Source organism: Rhamphochromis longiceps, linkage group LG3 (assembly GCF_057381845.1).
Source record: "Rhamphochromis longiceps isolate RC_006_pf linkage group LG3, R_longiceps_female_GT1.1, whole genome shotgun sequence".
Taxonomy (NCBI): Eukaryota; Metazoa; Chordata; class Actinopteri; order Cichliformes; family Cichlidae; genus Rhamphochromis; species Rhamphochromis longiceps.
Genome location: NC_140559.1, coordinates 27,623,560 through 27,647,450, shown reverse-complemented (window position 1 = coordinate 27,647,450; position 23,891 = coordinate 27,623,560). Strand labels below are relative to the sequence as shown.

At 42.1% G+C, this 23,891-nt stretch overlaps 1 protein-coding gene across 3 annotated transcripts in view; it reads right to left on the bottom strand.

Annotated features, from left to right (window-relative positions):
• LOC146673767 (type-2 ice-structuring protein-like) overlaps positions 1 to 10,137 on the bottom strand; it is a 10,553-nt gene extending 416 nt beyond the window's left edge. Inside the window, exons 1-6 of one of the 3 annotated variants that reach the window (XM_085402330.1) lie at positions 9,982 to 10,137; positions 1,947 to 2,040; positions 1,815 to 1,865; positions 736 to 845; positions 464 to 598; positions 221 to 326 (exon numbers count right to left, since the gene is read on the bottom strand). In XM_085402330.1, the coding sequence (XP_085258456.1) occupies positions 221 to 326; positions 464 to 598; positions 736 to 845; positions 1,815 to 1,865; positions 1,947 to 2,007 (463 nt within the window). In that variant the 5' untranslated portion in view covers positions 2,008 to 2,040; positions 9,982 to 10,137. Of the gene's footprint in view, positions 1 to 220; positions 327 to 463; positions 599 to 735; positions 846 to 1,814; positions 1,866 to 1,946; positions 2,482 to 9,981 lie in introns of those variants that run through there. The other 2 variants (XM_085402331.1, XM_085402329.1) reach the window with 2 other exon arrangements.
• Between the last annotated feature and the right edge of the window lie 13,754 nt (positions 10,138 to 23,891).

The window sequence follows — 23,891 nt, the reverse complement described above, 5'->3', positions numbered from 1 at the left end:
GTATATTTTATTCCTATAAAATTTAATGTTTTTATTCACTTGTTAAACAAAAACAATTACATTTGGTATTCACTTATTGTTATTTAACAAGATGCAGCATTTGTATTAACTATTTACTATTAATAAATAATATTATTTAGGAAAAGAGAGTATTGTGGCTTTTTTCCTGAACATTAATAGGGCTTACACTATTGTTTAAGGGATTTCTTTAAATATTTACCTGAAAAATTCATCTCCAGGCAGTGGCCATAATTATTGCTCGGTTTTCCATGACACCAGTTTGTATATCTGAAATTTGTTCCATCGATCCAAGTCCAAATATAATTCTAGAAACAGAACAGAAAAGAAAATAATACATTTACAAACAAGCTAAACTCTCAAATAACAGAGGGTACAAACAAGGTACTTGCTAAGCAGAACAATACTTTATCTGTCAGAATTTGCATAATGATGAGATGTATACTGCTTTTGCATCTGAGCCTCCGAGCCATGTAGGTTTACACTGGCGAGTGGCACGAAATATCAGCCTCCGAATGAACTTGTGCTCTCTGTAGCTGTGTACAGATGCAAGGTTTGCCTTCATTTGCTCACAGTTTTTCTACAGTGGAGTTCAAGAGACGGGAAAATTCCCAAAGTAAACAAAAAAGGATTAAGGATTTCACAAAGCTATACTTACAAAGTATTAAAGCATTAAAGTCAATCCATGAAGAATAAAGGTTAAATGCACATTTTTACCTGAGCCTGAGCCCAAGACAGGGCTTGGGAAACATAGAGGAAGCATCGTTTGCAGTACATCTTCCAGCCAACTGGACAGCGTCTGGGTGTCTTCACAACATGATCTTCTCCTGAAGACAAGCATACAAAGCAACACTAAAGTACTTTTTGGAACAGTCATTTTGGTTTTTAGCTTTTTGGACCACTTGGTTTGGGTTTTTTTGTTTGTTTGTTTTGGGGTTTTTTGTTCTTCTTATGTGTTACACTTCAAATCAAATATCAAATGTTAATTTCTATCAATTAAAAAGGATGATATAAGTGTATTAGACTATCACTCATCTAGTTTTTATGACATGTGGTCTAATAAATCTGTGAAGCACTGTATGTTAAATGTTCGAACATTTTTATCTCAAAATGACTATAAGAAATCGATCCATGTGTTTACTCTTAGCAGTTTACTACTGCAGAACTATTTAAATGATCAGTAAGTACAGCAACCAGTCCTCACACATACACAGTAATTTGACCATGTAGTCCCATACTGAAGTCAACCTAGGGTAACATGGCAAAGGTTCCCTGTTAAGAACAGAACTTTCTTGTTATGTTAGTTCAAGCTCAAGCTTTGCCCCCCAGTGCACCTCTGGCTTGTTCAGTGTCGACCCAATTAGACCTTTTAGATCCACAGATGTATTTTTAACTGTTTGCACAATTAAAGCTAAATGTGGTGTTACTTGTTCCAAAGAACATGTACGGTTGTCCCGTTCTTTGGAATAAGCTTCCTGCAGAATTGAGGCCAATTACATCTGTGCTTACATTCAAAACAGACTGTAAAACATTTGCTTTTCACAGGCCTACACTCAATAACTGTGTTTGTTTACTCTTTTCATACTTTCCTATATTATAGTTATATGCTCCTTCATAAAATCAGGTGCTCTCCTGCCTGTACATTTATTCATACTGTGACTGGTCAGATAGTGCCAACGTTTAAACATTTCTTTTTCAATTTATTTTCTCTCATAACCCATAACAATTCTTTTGTACCACAAACTTAGCTGTGTGTCCTGCTGGACAGAAATATATTCTGGAAATTTTCCACAGACCTGTAAGCAATAGTTCCTCTGTACCACTGCTGCCCTCTTCATCTTCAAGATCTGGATATATTCAAACAGATGTTGACTCTCATCATCAGTTTTCCATTCTATTCCATAAGCACATTATACTCCAGTACTCACCAATAGCAGATGTCAAAGCCATCACTGCACACAGAAGTGCGGACACAATCAGCAGCTTCATGCTTATGTTTAGTATCTCTGTGGAAAACAAGATCTGAAGTGACAGGTGGTTAAAAGAGAAAGGAGATTCAGAGAGTTTGTAGCAGGTGATCTATTTCTGTAAGAGTAGTAGCTGTCAGCTTCAGCCTTCCAGTGGGAATGAAGTGGGAAACAGATCTAAGAGCAGCACTTATAAACTGTTATGTTTACATAGTTGCAAAATCAGGAAGTAATATTTCATTAGAAAAAAAACTGATGGAAAAAAAAGTCATGTCACCCAGATCATTGCGGCATTTTTCTCGGAGTCAAAACATCATGTTGTCTTAATTTCATTTACTGACTGATGATCAAAGAGGAGGATCCACAGAGCACAACCACTCAACAATCGATAAAACTGTCCTCCGTTTCTTTTCTCTTTTTATTTAGAGAGCATCCTGCATTCACCGTTATGAATACAATAATATTAAATTTCACTATTACCAACAAAAATATCTTTTAAGTAATATGTTATTTAATTTTAACATTATTTACATAATTTATTGTGTGTGATGTAAAGCAGCTCACACACCCTATTTGTAACTGATTTGCAGGTATGAGTTTTAATGATGGACAGACAATTTCAGTATTGAAATACATGGTGCAAGGTTCAGTGCTAGCACTAGCAGGGATCTGTCCCAACACATCTGTTGTAACTATTCTGTACTGCTGTGTAATTTCAGTAGAAAAAGATTAGATCACATTCTCCTTTTGACCTGTAGCATTGGCATTTTTTTTATTTTACTTGTTCATGCATGTATCCTTTGTGGTCACACTTCGTCTACATATTTGACATGATATTAATATGATTATAATAATTATTAGATCAGCCGGGGGAGGTAGAGCATCGGCCCCAGCCACTGGCAGGTACAGAGTGCTGTTTAAAATCCAGAATAGCATTAAGCCATTTTCATCACATGTTAACATGAGGTGGAACGAAATTATGTACACACGGTCCCGGAGCGAAAAGAGACAGAATAATGAAAAAAACTTATTTTTACAAAAAATTGATAAATAAATAGTTTAAAAAAGCAGAATAAATAATAAATTGATATGACAAATAATATGATAAGTAGAGTGTAACAACCTGAGTACCAGTATGGAGTATGGATATAGAATGTAGGTATAAATATAGGTATAAATACTTTAGCAGCAAAGGGCATGACGACCAGCACTGATAAAGTGGCAGTGTTAGTAAGTATACCTGCTACCCTCCACCTGATACTGTCTTATTTAGCAACTTGTTGTTCAGCCTCTGATTTGTAATAGATAGACAACTCTTGTGACATTAATAGCTGAAGGTTTCTGGACTGAACCTGATTTTATTTTCTTTAGTTGAAAATGCAAGGCATAAGCTGTCACATTGGAAAGATGTAAAAACAATGTACGTTAAGAAGGGAAGTTTTTGTTTACAAAGGTGTTGAAAACACCTTAAAAAACCTTTTGAACTAGCTCAAACGCAACTGCTGGCCAAAGTTTATCTGCTCTTAGTGGATTTGCACAGCTGAATTCAACAATATGTACTTATGACCAGGAACACCACAGTCACTGTGCACCAGTGCAACGTAGTGCATTATTGTAAAATCTAAACTGTAAAGCAAGCTGGCCTGTTTAACCCTCACTGAACTTTCTCCTAGTAATTTCATACAACCTTAAAATAACACAAAGTTAGTACACCATAGCTTTTTTTGCAGGATATCTTCCTGCACTGGCATGCCTTTTCTGACTCTCTCTCTCTCCCTCTTGTTCTCTTTTTCTCCCTGCCTGTGTATGTGTCTTTATGTTCGTGGGTGTGTTTTTATTTAGCTCTTACAGCATTGGTTTGTCCAGGCTTCCCCACCCAGCTGTCAAGCCTTGCTAAAGATCTGTTGGTTAACCAATCTGGTGCTCATGGGGTCATCACAGTGACTATTTTAGCCTGAACCAATCCCTTACTCATTGCCTGATTGTTGCACTGGCAAGAGGTTTTGTGTTGTGGCTTATCCTTAATTCTACTTCCGGGCCTAAAGTAGTCTGCGTTTAATATAGCTTTTGTGTTGTTAACATGTTTAATGTTTCGTATTTTCTTCTATTTAATCTCAAAAAGCTCCTAAAACAGTCAGTGATCACTATGACCTCCCTCGGCTTTTATTACCGCTAATCATTTATTTAAGCTCAGTTTTTAAAACCTTAGGATGTAACTACAGCCCAGCCCATGCAGCAGTATATGAATGACTAACCTCGTATTGTGGATGGATTATCTCAGTTGTTCTCCTGGTTGAAGTTTGGTCCTTTTACAGCATCCTGCCATGCGATTAAATTTGTTCCTGACCACCGAGAACACTCACGTTAACTTTTATCGAGTGGAAAAAAAGTAAGCTTGTTTATATTATGCTAACATAGCTGTGTCGCTAGCGGTCACGTAGCACATCATTATATACCAGCTAGCCAAACTTCAGTAACCCTACAAACGTCACTGCTGTTTAGTTTTCTGTCTTCATTTATGTTGGAAGTGATAACAGAGCTGTACGTTTTAATTTGTTTCCATAACCCCACATTCAGGACATGCTATATTGTATTTAGATAGAAACTAGCGAGCTAACTTCCTGCTAACTTCTAACTCCGTTAAATGTCATAAATTCCGTTTTCATGGATGCCTGGATGTTAAACTCAATTGTTACACCTGGTAGAGCAGAACGCTGATCATTTTATTAAAGATGAAAGACTTTAGACAGTTTTTCAACTCTCAGTAATGCCATAGTGATCGTTTGATATATGGACCTGCAGCGGAGTTTAGGCCCAGACACGGCTAGTGACGTCAGACTTAACGACCGGATAGCTAAAGAACCATCTACAAAATAAAAAGGTTCTTTGACGTATGATGGTTCTTTAAAGAACCATGAAGACATCTGAAGAACCATTTAAGAACCATAATTTTTCTGAGAGTATGTGAAAGCACAGTGTTGGACACCCTGACTATTCAACTGCTCAGGGTACCTTTATCTCTTAACCCTTTAAGACCTACCATAGAACCAAGTCCGCCAGAGCTTATATTATATTTTTACATGCTGTGGAGCCATTTTTTGGGATCATTTCAAGTTGCTATACATCAATACAACCGTTATAGCCCAGATTTTAATAATATATATGCATTAAGTGCATAGGAACTACATAAATTGCAAAAAAGTGCAATAAACTAAAAAGAAAAATTGAAAATCGTTTTTGTTTTTTTAACATATATTTCTAGTTAGAGAAATTTAAGAGGCTTATCCCTCAAAACTGTAAATACAAAAAAGTTGCACAAAATAGTTTCCCACCACAGGAAATTTATTTTGAGTGTCTTCATAGTTTTATTTTTGAAATACACCAATTTTTTCATACTGCAGGAAAAACGAAAATAAACATTATAGTGCAAATTTACAAAAAAGCAGCATATGCATCAAAATAAACTATTTCCAGCAGTGCAATATGAGTCCTAAGCATCCCAGAAACGACACAGAAAGTCATAAAGTCAAAGATAACTTTTAAAAACACCAGTATAAGCTCATGAGGCCTGATGGTAAAAAAAACTACATTTCTGCAAAAATGACGTCACTTCCGGTTTCGGGCAGGTCATGGCGGACATGCAAAAGTTCGCGCTGACGTCTATTCCAACGTAGGAAGTGTTATGAACAGCTGATTGGATCGGCAAAGCGAGTTTCTGGAATATTATGTTTTTGTTGCTGCAAGTGCTTTTTATGCAGATTTTGCAAAGCTATATGTGGAAGGAAACTGTGACCTAGGACAAGCTGATGGCATAAGATGTAAGTACAACTCCGGTTTCATATGCAAAAAAATTTTTGCGCTAGCTTATGTGTTTGCAGAGCTACCGGGATTTAAAAATAGTTACGCAAAACAGAGCGTGCCCGCTCCGACCGGCTTTAAAGGGTTAAAGCCCTCGTACACTTGGAATTGGCAATAAGTAATTGTATGTTCTGCAAATCTTTATTTTTGTTCAAGACATTAGCAGTACATATTAAAACAAAAACAAATGATCAGTGTTTATGTGTATTGTGGAATTGTCTTATTACGTCACTCTGTGAATATAACACTGTATGTTATATTATAAAGACCCCACAGACATAAGACATGTGCAATGTATTTCTCTAAAATTCAGAAAAGATTAACTTTCAGGTATTTCTTGTCACCAGGCAAATACTTTCATATGATGAAAGCCAACCCTGCCAGAGGACAGCAGGGCCACTAGTGGTGTGCGGATCGATACTGAAATATCGATTCCTCCGATACCAGCAATTTATGTTCTAGAATCGATTCTCATATTATAATATCGATATTTTAGTACTCTGGGGTAAATTTGTAGTTTTTCCATTAAAATGAACGCAGTGGAAAGAAACTATACAATTCAGATCGTCTAATTTGAAAGGAACTACTTCCTCTTACGCCTTTCATAGTCATATGCGGAATACGGCTGTATAAATGTGTCCCAGCCCCTGGCGTGCACAGTCACAACAATGGCTGAGCGCAAACAGTGTATGGACACGTTGTTGTGGCAACACCACTGACCTCATCAAACACCTCGGAGTAAATCACATCACAGAATATGATAAGCTTATGTTGAGGCGAACTAAAGAGGAGGACAGGGACAGGTGCTGCTAGGGTGAGACAGACGTCTCTCGCAGAGTCCTTTAGTGCTGCAGGCAGGCAACATGCTCAAATAGCGCACAACGACAGTTTCTTTTATTTCTATATGATTATTCTGCATTATTAAGCAATAAAAACAAGTTGTCTGATGTCCTCTAATCATTATGAAGCAATATGGTTATAATAATAATGGATTGGGTTTATATAGCGCTTTTCAAGGCACCCAAAGCGCTTTACAATACCACTATTCATTCACTCTCGCATTCACACACTGGTGGAGGCAAGCTACAGTTGTAGCCATATCGCGCCATCGGCCCCTCTGGCCAACACCAGTAGGCGGTAGTGTAAAGTGTCTTGCCCAAGGACACAACGACCAGGACAGAGAGCCCGGGGATCGAACCGGCGACCTTCCGGTTACAGATACGCTTCCCAACCCCCTGAGCCACGGTCGTTATGTTATTATTACAATATCGCCGATACCACCCTGAATTTTACTTGGTATCGGATCGGAAAGGAAATCATTGGTATCGCACATCACTAAGGGCCACAGGGCCAGATCTCTGAAATATGGCCAAGCAGATCCGCCCTCCTGAAATTGCCCTGGAGTGGGTGTGGTCTCCTGTCTGGGTGCCCTCTGTTTAGTACAGCTGACTCCCATCAGCATTTAGAGGTACTTCAGGCTAGGGGTAGGTGAGCTCTAGGCCAAAGAGCCTTGTGGTGTTGCAGCTGGTGAGATGAGTGTGTGCATGCTGCTTAATTACTCATGCTCTATGGAGAGGAGTGTGCTTGGTGATTAACCTTTAGTTGAGTTCCTGTTTCTCTTTATTCTTTATTATTCTGGTTGCTTCCGTACGTTTTTCGCTGCTTAACTACTCCCTCAGTTTTTGTGCTATTTACACCGTTCAAATCTTAAACAATTCTGCTCTTTCTGCTATGACTTTTGGTGCTCCGCACTTCTATACTTTTTGAGATATTGAATTTCTTATGCAATATTTTTTGCCCATTTCTTCCACATTATCCATGTTGTGACTGATTTTGCTTGCCGGAATGAGCTGTGTTTTAGCTCAGTGAGATGAGCAGCTGTCCTCAGACTGGGAGGCCAGGGTTCAAATCCCGCTTAAGGCAACAATTTTTTCAGTTATCAATTCAACACCCCAACACTTTTTCCTTCACCCCTTTTCAGCAGAATTGTGAGTTTTTTCACCCCTTTTCAGCACAAATCCCATCTTTTTCAGGTGTTTTCAGCAGAAACCTCTTTTAAGCAGAATTTTCTGCCTCTATACCTCTGTCCAGCAGAAATTCTGCTGATTCACCTGTTTTCTGCAGAATTTTTAGCCTTTTCTCCTCTTATCAGCACAACTTTCAACAACTTCTGCTAATTTCAGAAGAATTGTCAGTCTCTCCACCTCTTTTTTTTGTGAGAATGAGTTTGGCTCAGTAAGATGAATAGCGGCCTTGAGATCAGAAGGGCCAGGTTCGAATCCTGCTCCTGGCAACATTTCTTTTCACCTCTTTTTAGTACAAATTTCAGCTTCTTTACCCATTTTCAGTAGAATTTTTTGCTTTTCACCACTTTTCAGCAAATATTTCTGCTTCTGCACCTTTTTTATAGCAGAATTTTCAGTTTCTTCACCACCATACAACTTTTTGCAACTTCTTTTTCAGCTTTTTTAAGCAGACAGCTTCAGTGTCTAGGCATCCACACAGCAAATTTTTCTAGTTTTGCTTACTTTCCAGGGCTTTTGACCAACTATTGAGTTTTGTTCTGTTTTCTTTTTAAAAGTTGATACTGGCTTGACAGTCTTTTTGAGTTAGTATTGTTGAAACTTTAATAAAACCTTTTTAATTTAACCGTTTTGCCTTTCTCTTCTTTTTAAACCCGGACACTTTTTGAGGGAATGTAACACTAGCAGTGAACCGAGATGCAGCCAGACCATCCCCCGAACCCCCAGGCAGGGTGTATGAAGTATCAAATGGGGTGTAGGAAGGACAAGCATATCTAAGTCTTAATTGTTATTATGTATATTAAAAAAGTTCTACACCATATTGAAAATATTGGAGGCTCAACCAAAGGCTAGGCTACCTTAGTTTACACCCTAAAAGGAAAGATCAAGGCATCATCCCCTGTATGGACAACTAGTTTGGACCTTTTGATCAAAGTTATCATGATTATTTGCTATAACCTCACATTGTTTTCAAAATCACGGTATCAGATATAGACTTCATGTGCTACTAACGCGCAATAAAAATAAATGTAAAAAATTTCAGTGTTTGGGACATCTTGAGCTGGATGCTTTAAATGTTAAAGCGCTAAAACTCACACATTACAGATTTATGTAAAACCTTTATATGTACATAGTGTAAACAGATTCTGAGCAAAGTCAAAAATTTGCATTCTACACTGGTTTACACCCTAAACTTATTATCTTAGTATGAAAAGTAATGACTGCATTTACTGTAATTTAACAATCTTTTCAAAACCACTGTATCAGATACATAATTAATTTACAACTGACTTCCCTTAAAAATCAAATAACAAACTAAAATAATAAACTGCGCCAGTCAATGCACAAAACTGAATCAGGATGTTGCTTAACCCTCCTGCCATCCTTTAAAAAACTCACACCCATCACCCTAGGGACCATTCTCAGCCACGCCATAAAAAGACCATATATCCATATTTTATTCCACTTTAAATTAGCCAACCTTGTAAAACTACTTCTCCCTGAAATATTCATGTAAAGTTTTAATTATATTTTTGTTGTTTTAACCCTTCAAATCCCAGTGTTATTACATGAGCGCCCTGTGTTATAAGCCCCAAAAACCAAAAAACGAAACTAAATATTTCCACAAAAAACCAGTTGAAGTAATATGTGATTGTCATTATAAGTAGGCCTTTAGATGGACCAAAGATTGGCACCAACATACATTTTGACCTGCCATTATTTTTTTTGCATTTTTTTTGCAATTTAAAAATTAAAACTTCAAGGCCCTGAGTCTTCATTGACATCCAAGAAAAGAAGAAAAAATAAAATCATATGATGATAATTTGGGGTTGAAAAATAGCGTTTATAATGGAAGTCAATGGGCAGAAAATGGTCCCCAGGGTGATGGGTGTGGGGATTTCTGCTGCTCAGCCATTTTAGGCTGATTTAAGGAATTCACACTGGAATATTAACATTGACAGGTAAAAACTATCCTGTGGCAAGTTTGGTTATATTCCACTGAACACATTGGAAATGGCAGCCATTTAACACATAGCAGTGGCACAAAAAGGTCCCAAGAAGGCAGGAAGGTTAAGAGAGGTTGCCTCCCTAAGTCAGTGATTAGAGGGTGTTACCTTAAAACAGTTTTACCCGGTTCGTAGATTCCTCAGGCCTCCAGAAAGAACACCGGGGACTCAGTAGTCAATTCACAACACTTTTATTAATCCACACTCATTGATTACACTTATTGATTACACCTTCTAGAAGGGAGATGTACAGGACCCTGGAACTCCTCTGCAGATCTCAACCCCTTTGTCCGTTTCACTCAGTTTTGTAGAAGTGACCCCATCATAAATCCCCCCATGGTGTGCTGCAAACTCTGTGTCTGTGTGTATGCACGAGCCTGTGAATGCCTGTGTGTGTGCGTACCTGTATGTCTATGTGAGTGCATGTGAGTGAGTGTATGCGCGTACCTGTGTGTATGTGTGAGTGCACGTGAGTGAGTGTGCGTGTGGATGTGTGTGCGTGACAGTTAAAACACTATGTGCGTATATCTCTATGTTCGTCCCTTCCTGAGGGTCATAAACGTCCATCTCCCTTCCAAACCAAAGTTATTTAGTTACAAACTTTGAGACTCCCACCCAGGCATGCCCTGAGGAATTTCCACTCAACATTAACTCCTTTTTGTCTTAATCTCACAGTTCAAGTGGGGCAGGGTCTCCTAGAAATCTACTTCTAAGTTCATGACACAATCAGGCCTTTATTACATTGAGGGCAGTGTCAGTGTCTCTACAATAATTCTAGATTCTATGTTAACACATCTCTAAACTCTAAAATAAGCTAAACATTCCTACAAGGGGCAACTGGTTTCCTTTGCCATTTGGTAAAGATTAGAAAAGGCACACGCGTTGAGCTGGCGTTAGGGTCAGATCAGGACGGTTTATTCTACATGATAGTATCTCTGAACAACTTCAGGTATCTCCAAAAATTGATTCTTAGAGTTTTCACAGTGGGCGAAATAATAATGTATACTTTATTGATCCCCATGGGAAAATTTGTCTCTCTGAATTTTACCTATTCACTCAGTGAAGCAGTGGTCAGCCACTAAGCAGGCATAGTACAGTGCTCAAGGGTACCTCAGGGTAGGCGTTCCGTGTATTTGAACCCCTGGCCTTTCAATTATGGGGCGACCACTCTACCTACTGAGCTATCCCTGCCCCTAATGCTTTGTCACTCATCCTGGTGACTTCTTCAGTCTCAGCTGACAGCAGGTTTCCTCAATCTTATAAACAGTACCTTTGCACAATATCTGAAACTAGCACCACTGAATGAACAATGGGCTGTGAGGTCAGTGTCTTGATCATTAATATGCAAGTTGTCATGACCACTGATAAACAACCACTGATCAGCAGTGTTGGGCAAGTTACTTTGAAAAAGTAATTAATTATAGTTACTAGTTACTTCTTCAAAAAAAGTAACTGAGTTACAAGATTTTAAAAGTAATTAATTACTTGAAAAGTAACTATTGCGTTACTTAAAAAAAAAAAATTAACCCTCCGGGGTCCAGGGTATAATTGGCCATTTTTGACTACTTTTTATTTTCCCTCCACATTTTACCTTTAACCCTTTAAAGCTGGTCGGAGCGGGCACGCTCCGTTTTGCGAAACTCTTTTAAAATCCCCGTAGAACCCAAACCATGTAAGCTAGTGCAATAATTTTTTTGCATATGAAACTGGGGGAAGTTGTACTTACATCTCATTGTCTTGTCCTAGGTCACGGTTTCCTTCCACATATAGCTTTGCAAAAATTGCATAAAAAGCGCTTGCAGGAACAAAAACAAAATATTCCAGAAACACGCTTTGCCGATCCGATCAGCTGTTCGGTACATTGAAATAGACGTCAGCGCGAACTATCGCATGTCCGCCATTACCTGCCCGAAACCGGAAGTGACGTAATTTTCGTGGATAATGTAATTTTTTACTTGTAGGCCTTATAAGCCTATACTGGTGTTTTTAAAAGTCACGTTTGACTTTTATGCTTTTCCGAATAGTTTCTAGGATGCTTAGAACTCAAATTGCACAGCTTTAAATAGTTTATTTTGATGCACATGCTGTTTTCTTTGCAAATTTGCATTATAGGATTGTTTTTTGTTTTTTCTGCAGCATTTGAGAAATTGGAGTATCTGAAAAATAAAACTACGAAAACACTCAAAATAAATTTCCTGTGGTTGGAAACAATTTTTTGCAACTTTTTTGTATTTAAAGTTTTGAGGGATAAGCCTCTCTAAGTAGAAATATGTCGCAGCAGATGGCCGCCCCTCCTTGAGCCTGGTTCTGCTGGAGGTTTCTTCCTGTTAAAAGGGAGTTTTTCCTTCCCACTGTCGCAAAAGTGCTTGCTCATAGGGGGTCATATGATTGTTTGGTTCTACTGTAAAATATAATTTGATTTGGCACTATATAAATAAAATTGAATTGAACTGAATATTTAATAATAAAAAAGTGATCTATTGCAAAATTACCTTCTGTTCATCCTTCTCAAAGTCAGTCTGGAGTTCAGTCTGCTTGTGTGGACAAACTGTATTCAGCTTTAAATAAGAAAAAAAAATGACTCATTCAAACATGACTCAGCGATTCTATTGGCCCCAACATCCTGATCCTTTTACAGGGAATACCTTGAAACTCACCTGACCTGTCATCAGAAAAAGCAAAGTAAACTTTATAATGTTTATTCAAGGCTTCAGCAGTGCTTTAGTATTTGTTTCAATACTTCACATAGTGTTTCTGGCAGACGTAACAATAAGAGACTGCACTGACACAACACATGTGCAAGGTCTTTCTCTGAAATTTTGATAAGATGAAATTGCAGGTCACGAGTCAAATACTAATATATTTTGAAAGTATGAGCTATCATGAGCTTAGACAGAGTCCCAAAGATCCGCCTGATAACCGGCAGAATCCTCTCTCCACGTTGAAGAGGCCGAGCCACCCGGACCACAACTCCTCCATGGTCACCTTCCATGACCATGTATCAAAGGGATCAAAGCTCACTAAGCCCCAGATAAGCCCCAGATTCCAGGTCCAGTCATACATATACACACCCAGGCCATTCATTTACACATACCCACCAACTAACAACCTAAAGACAAAAATACACACCTCAACAACTACCTCTGAACTGCAGCAGAGCAGATGCTTCCCCAGAACCAGCAGGAAACCACCAGCTAGAACATCCCCGAAAGATCAGTGAATCCCGACTTAGGCGAGGTGTGTGAAATAGAGGTGTAGGAAGACCAACATAGCTAAGCCAATCTCAGCTGAGCATAGGGTAAATAATAGTACTAAGATTCTATATAATGGTAAAATGATAAATTCATCATTATTAATTTAGTTTTCTAGACAAATTACTACACCAAGCTGAAGATATCAGAGGCCCAGCCAATAAAAGGTGTGAAGAGCTATAATAATTGCACATTTATTATAATCAATTCGTTAAATTTTAATAGAGTAAACTGACTGAAAGCAACATTTAAATCTGCATCCAACTCTAGTTTACACCCTAAATGGGAAAATCTAGCCAATAATGGTTGAAAGTTAGTGATAGCTATAAACCTATGTGCATTACATTAGCTTCATGTTTTCCACTTGGTATATGTCAAACTGCACTGTCCATTTTAAATAAATTAATAAATAAAATAAAATTAAATTAGTGTGTTGCCAGACCTGAATGCCTTCATCCTCTGTATGGATGGTCGTTTGGACCTTTCAAATTGTATTGTCATGAGAGAAACATAGTTGATGCATTTATTGTAATTTGACAATTTTTTCAAAGCCACTGTATCAGACATAGACTTACCTTGTTGTGCTACTAACTTCCACGTAAAACAAATTGTATCATTTATTCCTAAAACTAAATCAGGATGTTGCTTTAGAAAATGTCACTTGCAAGTGAGTTACACCCTCAGTAAATAAATACAGTACCAGTGAACTTCAACAGTGGTCTAAAGGCTGCAGTGTTTTTATATTAACTGTTTGAATTCACAAGTTTTATTTCTGTAAATTAAACCCTTGCTTGACACTATAGCTGGACTGGCCACTGGGCACGGTGGGCTGATGGTTATTTTTTGTGTTAGGTCTGCACTCGCAGGCCTTGCTAGCTCAGAGACTTATCACCACGAACAAAGCAAGACAATCAGAGCTCGATTGGTTTTTGCTTGTGCAAGGGAAGCTGGTCTATTCAGGATCTTGGAGGGCTCACCTGATCCCAGACAACTCAAAAAAAACAGCATCCCCTCACAGCCTTTTATTGAGTGACAACAGTTACACAAACACCCCATTATAAAACCCAAATGATGTGTTGTAAAAGCTAAGGCACTGTGTGTGCATGCATGTGCGAGTAAGGAAGTAAGGAAATCAGAACCTTGCATGGAATTGTGACTTGGTTAAAGACTATAGCTCATAGCATCCCCCACCATCCTAGATGTAGGGGAGGGACAGAAAAATATCTATTTTTTTTTTCGTAACGGTATAAACAATGAAAGGTGGTGGATTGACCAGATGCTGAAAGATGTGTAAAAATAACTCAACTGTTTGGTGGTGGCTATGGCAGAGCTTCCACAGATTCAGTAACATTAGTAAGTGGTGGAGGCCACCGATCAATCCAAATATCAATGGTAATAACAGGAATGCCACTCAAAACATGTACCATCAAAAATCTATTTCTGATGATTGTGACAGCTGTTTAACATTTTAAAAACAGAAGTGTAAGTGCTTAGAGACAGGCACATTTACATTCCATATTTTTACACCTTGCACAAATTTGACCATTATAAATTTTTTAAACTCTCTCTCACTCTTTCTCATAGTATACCTTTTGAGGCAGATGCTAGTCTACGTACTACATACTACTACATACTAGAAACTCATCATAAGGAGCTTGTAAGACTTTTTTGTTTGTTTTTTTCATTGTTACTTTATTCATTTTGTACAAAATGTATTTGTTTGATTGATTTTGATATATATTATATATATACTAGTTTTATTTTCTATGGATAGGGTATAACCAGCTGTTTGATTATGTTTAGTTTAACTGTACCATGGATTAAACTGGTCCCCAGAAAGACAAACACAAAGATAACACAGAGGATAGTTGGTTATATTTACATAGTTGCAAAATCAGGAACTAATATTTCATTAGAAAGAAAAAACTGATGAAAAAAAAGATGTAACTAAGATCTTTATTGCACTTTTCTGTTTCTGAATCAAAACATAAAATTACTTAATTATTACTTAAATAATTAATTTCATCTACTGACTGATGTTCAATGACAGAGCACAACCAGTCAACAATGAAAAATAAACTTTTCTGTGGTAATGGGAAATGACACAATTTTAAAGTCCATCTATCCATCTTCTGTGACTTATCCACATTAGAATCGATGGCTGGATGGATGGTCAAGGTTCATATATTCACCCATAGCCATGAACTGTGTATGTATGTGTCTACAGATACTTTATCTTTATCTTATATATTGGAGAGATATGACTCCTGCATTTACCCTTAATTGTACATCTCACATACCCCATTTTTAACTTATTTGCAGGTATGAGTATGCGTTTTAATAAGGGAGAGAGAATTTCAGTATTGAAATACATGCTAAAAAGTCCAGTGCTAGCACTAGCACTCATCTGTCCCAATGCATGTGTTGTAACTATTCTGTACTGCTGTGTAATATTGCATATAATGCAAGACACAAAGAAGGGCTGAGCCTTCATTTCCACTTTCAGTAGAAAAAAAAAAGATCAGATTCTCCTTTTGACCTGTAGCATGTGGCCTCGTTTTTTCTTTTACTTGTTCATGCGTGTATCCATTGTGGGCACACTTTGTCTGCATATTGAAAAAATAATATTATTATGTTACATTCACATTTATGTTGCAATGACATATTGCATATGACCATATTTTGATTTCCAAAAAAGGGGACACTTGGCTCAGTCATGAAGAACTTGCTTAAAGAAACATATTTAACATATTTAAACGATGCCTTCTCTGTGCGGTTAATGAATTGTGAAATAAAATATGTCGCATAGGCTTTTACAAGTCAACAAGTACAAAAAAAAAAACATAAAAGCCTCTGGAATTAAATAATGGTACAGAAATAATGCCTCATCTGCATAAGAAAAATTACCAGTACTGGGTTGGTACGAGGAAAATGTATCTTTTAAACCAACTCTTCCTCCTATGATGTTTAGAAAAGAGTGGGTTTACTAGCCATAATTCTTGCACTTTATCTACAGTCCTTTTCATCTAGGAGAAACAGAATTTCACTGATTGTTGAAAGTGCTCTTGTGAAATGAAATTTCATGATTTCTGTCTGATTGGGATTGCGCTCTAATTTTGTTGGGCCTTGTAATACAAGTTGACTTGAGACCTTAAGGTGACTGTTGTTTCTGAGACTGCTCTATAAAAAATAAAATATATCTTAAATGAACTTAATATGATTCTGATATTAGATCAGCTGGGGGAGGTGGAGCACCAGCCCTAGTCACTGGGAGATACAGGTTTCTGTTTTTGTACTAAAACTGCAGTTAGTCATGATGAGTGAACCAATTAACCAAGACTGTTGCCCAGTTGAGGAGATAATACTGAGTTTATGTACAATCGCTGTTGGTTTGCTTTCTAATAAAACTCACCAGACATTGCATTTTCAACTACAGGCAATAAAGTCTCTTAAGGTTCAGTCCAGAAACCTTCAACTATCTAAACAAGAGGCTGTTGTATTGGAAAGCTGTAAAAACAAAGTAGGTTTATAAGGGAAGGTTTTGTTTGCAAACATGTTAAGAACACTTTTAAAAAACCTTTTGAACGAGCTCAAACACAACTGTTGACCTAAGGTTTACTTCTCTTGGTGGATATGCACAACGGAATTCAGCAAGCTGTACTTGTGACCAGGAACACTACAGTAAGTGTGCACCAGTGCAACATAGTGCATTATTGTTAAAGCAAGCTGACCTGTTAAACCTAACTAAACTTCTTAGTAATTTCATTCAACCTTCAAATAACACAAAGTTAGTAGACCATAGCTCGTTTTGCAGGATATTTCACAATATGATAAGGTCATGATCCCGGAGTCTTCCTGAGCTAACCTGCTTTCTCTGACTCCCTCTCCCTCGCTCTCTTTTTCTCCCTGCCTGTGTATGTTTGTTTATGTTTGTGGGTGTGTTTTTATTTAGCTCTTACAGCATTGGTTCCTCCAGGCTCTCCCCCCCCCCCCAGCTGTTAAACCTTGCCAAAGATCTGCTGTTATCCAGTCTGGTCCTCATGGGGTCATCAGAGTGACTATTTTAGCCTGAACCACTCCCTCATGCTTTAAATCAGTTGGTTCTCTGTAGTGAATTACCAAATTTTCTCGAGGTTTAAATGTTAAAGTGCTAAACTCACACATTGCAGATTTAAATGTGCATAGAGGAAAAACAGATTCAGAGCAAAGTTAAAAAATTGGTTATAAGGTTTCAAAACTCAGCTCACAACTACACATTGTGATTTACAAGTACAAAATATTTATGACCACAATTTGAGCCCATTGCTTTTCTACTAGTTCGGGTGACTATGCAGAAATATGCTGACAGTCTGAGGAAGTTTTCCGAGATTTGCTCACAAAGTCAAAGACATTTTTCAAATTGAAAAGGAAAAAAAAAGAACTTGTGAATTCCACGAGAGCTCTGAGTGTGAGGATTGTTTTATATTGTGGCATGCAGAGGAATCTTTACAAAGAAGCTCACAGAGAGAGATTGTTATTCAACCCCAAGCTGGTAGGGGGAGCTCTTTATTACAACACACACTGATGCTACACTGTGCTTCGAGGGTCATCAACAGCATAACAGAACTCACCCATGGTTGCATTCATTCTATAAAACAACACTGTAAGTGCCTTTGAACTGCAGTACAAACACAACATTCAAGATAACAGTTAAAAGTAGTGTAACCATAAACAACAAAACAAGAACATCCAAACAGCAGTCCCAAGGCATGATGGGAGAGAACTAGCCGCTCCCCCAACACGCCACACAGCCCCCACCTGAGTGGTTAGCTGTCCCCAGCAACCGGCATGTCCATAGCAAAGTCTCTGAGGTGTTGGGGAAGGCGACGGCTTCGTTGAGGACGTTCCGTGGGTCCCCCAGCTGCCTCCGAGGCCAGGTTGGGGGCCTGCAGTTGAAGCTGGGACCCTGACGTCTCCCTGGATGGACTCAAGGGCTGATAGGGTGCCAGGCGATCGCGATGGAGTACGACCACCCTGTTCCGTTTGACCAGCCGCACCCTGTAGACCACGTCAGACGGCCTCTCAAGAACAGTGCAGGGTCCAACCCACTGGCTCATCAGTTTGGGAGAAAGCCCTTTCTTCCTCTCCGGGCTGTAGACCCACACATGCTGACCGGGCGAAAGTCCTTCCCCCTTGCAGCGGGTATCATAAGCCCGCTTTTGCCGGGAGCCTGCATCTCGGAGAGCCTGCCTGGTCAACTGATGCACCTCTCGGAGCCGAGCGAGGAGGTTGTGGAGGTAGTCCAACCCGGGGTCCCCGCATACTTCCTGCCCGGGGGGAGATCCAAACACCAAGTCCACTGGGGTACGAAGCTCATGACCGAACATCAAGGCCGCTGGAGTGCACTTAGTAGACTCCTGGACTGCAGAACGGTAGGCCATTAGGACCAGGGGAAGGTGTTGATCCCAGTCACGCTGCTGGTGGGAGGTCAGGATAGCAAGCTGGGTGGCCAGGGTGCGGTTGAAGCGTTCCACCAACCCATCGCTTTGGGGGTGCAGTGGCGTCGTCCGGGTCTTCCTGATACCCAGCCGCTGACAGACCTCCTTGAACACCGCAGCCTCAAAATTCCGGCCCTGGTCGCTGTGCAGTTCCTCTGGTACCCCGAACCGGCAGAACATCTCGTTGACCAGACGCTCAGCAGTGGTAACAGCACTCTGGTCAGGGACTGCATAGGCCTCAGGCCACTTAGTGAAGTAGTCCATGGCAACCAGGACGTAGCGGTTCCCCTGGTCAGTGGTGGGGAAGGGTCCCAGGATGTCCACACCAACCCGCTCCATGGGAGCCCCCACCTGATACTGCTGCAAGGGGGCATGAGAGCGTTGGGAAGGCCCTTTCTGAGCCGTGCAGGCATCACACCGATGGACATAGAGCTCTACGTCCTGGCGACACCCGGGCCAGTAGAACTGAGACCGGAGTCGCCGCAGAGTCTTGGTAACTCCAAAGTGTCCTGCCCCCGCTGCACCATGAACCAGCTGGAGCACCCTGGACCGCAACTGTTGAGGTACCACGAGCTGGAAGACCTCACGGTGACCCCCGGGAGCCTGCCAGCGGCGATAGAGGAGGCCGTTTCGGTTTGTGAGGTTGGCCCATTGGGAGTAGAGAGCCTTGGTCTCGAGGTCCAGTGCAGATACCTCTGGCCATGATGGTCTCTGACCGGCTCCAATCCAACACTGAACCTGGGAAAGGGCAGGGTCCTGGTTCTGGTCGTGTTGCAGCTGTTGGGGATCCATGGCCTCCAGACCCTCAGTATCCCCTGCGGCGGACTGGACCTGAAGACTGCTACAATGCCCACCTGGAACAGAGTCATTCTCAGGGTCGCCCTGTGGTGACGCGATCACTGAAGTCATGCCCTCCCGGTCCTCCAAGCGTTGGCAGTACCTGCACTGTTTTTCCTCACAAGGGCGTCGGGAGAGGGCATCTGCATTGGTGTGGAGACGTCCCGCCCGGTGACGGACCTCAAAGTGGTAATCTTGCAACGTCTCCAACCACCGGGCTAGCTGTTCCTCCGGTTCTTTAAAGCTGAGCAGCCAAGTGAGGGACGCATGGTCTGTGCGCAGGAGGAACTTCTTCCCGTAGAGGTAGGGTCTGAAATGGCGGAGACCCAGGATGATGGCCAGCAGCTCTCGACGGGTGACACAATAGTTCCTCTCCGGTCTGCTGAGGGAATGGCTGTAGTAGAAGATGACCCGCTCCCCCTCAGGGCCTTCCTGCGACAGTACAGCCCCCACCCCTGTGTTGCTGGCATCGGTGTCCACGACAAAAGGGAGCTGCAGGTCTGGGTAGGCTAGCACCGGTGCCTCAACCAGTGCAGATCGGAGCCGATCAAATGCCACGGCACTGTCCTCACTCCAATGGAACTCCCGGCCCTTCTGTGTGAGCCAGTGCAGGGGGCTTGCAATGGTAGCAAAGTCCTTGACGAAACGCCGGTAGTATGATGCCAGGCCAAGGAAACTCCGCAACTCAGCAGTGTTGCCCGGAATGGGCCAGTCTTTCACAGCGGCCACCTTCGCAGGGTCAGTGGAAACCCCTGCTCCGCTCACAACGTGACCCAAGAAGGTCGTCTCCTTTCGGAAGAGATGGCACTTTTTGGGGTGGAGGCGAAGGCCAGCCTGGCGGATAGCGTGGAAAACAGCAGTCAGGTTAGCCAAGGCTTTCTCGAAGTCTGTCGCGTGGACGAGGAGGTCATCCAGGTAGACCACACAGCGGTCGCGGGGGATGTCAGCCAGAACCCTCTCCATTAGGCGCTCGAATGTGGCTGGGGCATTGCAGAGGCCAAAGGGCATCACCTTAAACTGCCACAGTCCCTGGCCAATGGAGAAAGCAGTCTTTGGGCGGGCCTCTGGCGTCAGCTCCACCTGCCAGTAGCCACTGCGCAAGTCGAGGGAACTGAACCAGCAGGACCCAGCAATGTCGTCGAGGGCATCGTCAATCCGGGGCAATGGGTAGGAGTCCTTGCGTGTGATGCTGTTGAGTAGACGATAGTCGACACAAAACCGCCAGGTACCATCCTTTTTCCGAACCAGTACAGCCGGGGCTGCCCAGGGGCTGTTTGAGGGTTCGATGATGCCCGCCTCTGCCATTTCCCTGATCTTCTGCTCTGCTGCGGCACGCTTGGCAAGGGGAAGGCGACGAGGGCGGAGGCGGATGGGCCGTGCATCCCCAGTGTCAATGTCGTGTTGTACCAGGCTGGTTTGCATGCAGTCCTCATCCTTGGCTGCAAAGATGTCGGCAAACAAGTCTAGTATCTCTCGCAGCTGCCGTCGCTGATCAGCCTGGAGACCCTCGCAGCTCCTCTGGTATAGGTCCTCGACAGCTTGCTTGGTCTCTGCAGACAGTTGCGGTACTGCTGGTGAAGGGGAGGCCCCTTCCCCCGCCAGCGGTGACAGGTCCTCAGGCTTCCTGACGCTGGCTGAAAAAGTGGAGGCAGGCAGCGGGACTTCCGTTGTGGTGTGGAGCTTCACAGCCTCCGTGCCCAGGTAAAGGATTGCTCGGGACACGTCCACTGTGGCCTCCCATTTGGCTAGCAGGTCCAGGCCAATGATGCATTGGTCCTGGATGCTGGCTAGCCAGAACTGGTGGTCCACGCTGCAGTTAGCAACAGTCACCGGGAGGGATCTTTCCCCCTTAACTTTGGCACGCTCCCCCGTGACTGTGGTGATGTGGAGCTGAGTAGGCTGCCAACCCTGCGGTATTGGGCCATCAGAACCAGGGAGGACTCCAGCCTGTACTAAGGAGAGCGTGGACCCAGTGTCTATCAGGGCTCTACAGGTGGTGCCGGCAAGGTCACAGTCCAGATACAGTCCCCGTGTCTGGCCAAGCCGGCCAACCCGCAATTGTGATTCGGAGGACAGAGTGGTGGCAGGGGGCAGTCCCTCCGTTGTGCCACCCCGCCTCAGTTTAACGGCAGCTGGGGTGCCAAGCTTTGTGGGCTTGGTGCTGGACAGTAGCGTGCGATGTGGCCTGGTTCTCCGCACCGATGGCAGTTACCCCTGGATTGGCCTCCTGCTCGCCTATTCCCTCGCCAAGATCGCCAGGGTGGTGTGTTGGTGGTTTGGCGGGCCTCCTCCTCCTGGTCGCTCCTTTCGTAGTCTGTTTGGCGCACTTGGTGACTTATGCCAGGGCTGCGTGCACCTGGGCTGAGCACATGCTCCACTCTTTCGGACTCAGTTAGAGCTGCCGCCAGGGTTTTCTGGTGCATGCAGACGGATGTGCTCTTGTAGTCTTTTTGGCTGGAGACCCCGGACAAAAGCCTGGAGAGCAAGCTCTTCTTGTGCTGCAGCATCAAAAGCAGGGTACCCTCTACGTGCATAAAGACGTAGGTCAGCAGCATAGGCACCCAGACTCTCCTCTTGTCTCCGTGGGCGGCTAGCAAGTTTATCTCGGGCATCATCTGCATGTGTACGGAGGCCAAACCTGCTCTGCATTGCTCTGGCAACAGCAGGCCAACTTAAACGCTCTTCTGGCTGAAGATCTATGAGGATCTGCAGGGCCCTGCCTTCCAAGGCGAGGGCAACTTGGACAGCTGTCTCCTCTGTTGACCAACCATTTAGCTGAGCAGCCAGCTGTACCTGGATAAGGTAGGTCTCTGGAGGTGCCTCCCCATTATAGCGTGGCAGCTTCATGCTCCCCCGGACAGGAGCCCCTGATGGCAGTGGCGGCTGCACTTGGTCCTGGAGACAGTTGGCGTTGTCCCCCTCGGCTGCCAACGATGAGGGTGTGCTGCTCCCAGGCATCACCATGAGTGGAGGCTGACCGGTCGCTCGTGGTCTTGGAGCCTGCAGCATGCCTTGGCGGCTCCGACAGCTCCCCAGTGGGCGGGGGTGTGAGGCTCCATCTGGTAAGCCCCACAGATCTTCCCCTGGCTGGCTTGCTGCTGCCCGGGGCTCTCCCCGCTTCTTCGATTGTGCTCCATTCACTGCTTCCAGGTGAGTGATAAGCTCCTCAATCTTCCTCAGCTCCTCTTCCTCTTTCAGAATAGTGGCCATGCTCTTGGAATCCCACTTCTGACACCAATGTGGCATGCAGAGGAATCTTTACAAAGAAGCTCACAGAGAGAGATTGTTATTCAACCCCAAGCTGGTAGGGGGAGCTCTTTATTACAACACACACTGATGCTACACTGTGCTTCGAGGGTCATCAACAGCATAACAGAACTCACCCATGGTTGCATTCATTCTATAAAACAACACTGTAAGTGCCTTTGAACTGCAGTACAAACACAACATTCAAGATAACAGTTAAAAGTAGTGTAACCATAAACAACAAAACAAGAACATCCAAACAGCAGTCCCAAGGCATGATGGGAGAGAACTAGCCGCTCCCCCAACACGCCACAATATGGTAATGTATTGTTAAAACTTATTTTTTTAAGGGTTATGGAATTGTTTCATGTTCTTCTTTTTTAACTACAGTTTAATGAAAATAACTCTCCTTGTCTCCATTATTATATGGTCAGATTATGCTTATGGTCTACAAAGTTTGATTGTTCGTATCAATGTATATTTTCCAATAATAAGAAGAAAGTGATTATTACTGTATTAATTTTTAAAGGTAATATATAGAGAGAGTTGAATAGGCAGACTTTCATTATGCAGAATATTACTTAAGCATTACTTAATTACTTAGTAATTACTTAGGCTGCTACGATACTTAAAGTTATTTACAGAAGAATTTGTGTCTCCTTAAGTAAGTACAGGGTACTTGTGCTTTATTTGCGTGTCAAGTTATAAAGTGTTACCCTCTCTGTTCTCTGACTTGACAATCATCTCCGCTTTATAAATCTGTGGAGCAAACGGAAGGGCAAGGCTGCAACCTAACCAAATATGTTTTAAATGGATAATTCAGATAATTAAGAGCAATGAGTTTTCAGTGAGTTTATTTAGCAAAGGGCCAACGTTGTAATTTCTTTTTGAGGTTGTTGATAACTAAACTCACAGTCAACTGAAATTCCTGTGTGTTATGGTTATTTGCACTCATATTCAACTCCTCCCTGAGTGGTTGGGGCGTGGGTTACAATACTTTAGTCAGACTGCAGACTATTCTGGTGTCTACCATTGACTTTCCTTATCTTAACCCAGACATGCTGTAGTTTGGAGGAACATCTCTGTAACCAGCAGGGTCGGTAGCCATGCCTCCACCCTGCTGGCTGTCAGAAGAACATGATTGACAGTTTCTATGTCACCATGAATAAACATCTCATCCATGGAAGGCACAGCTCCTTTGGGGCAT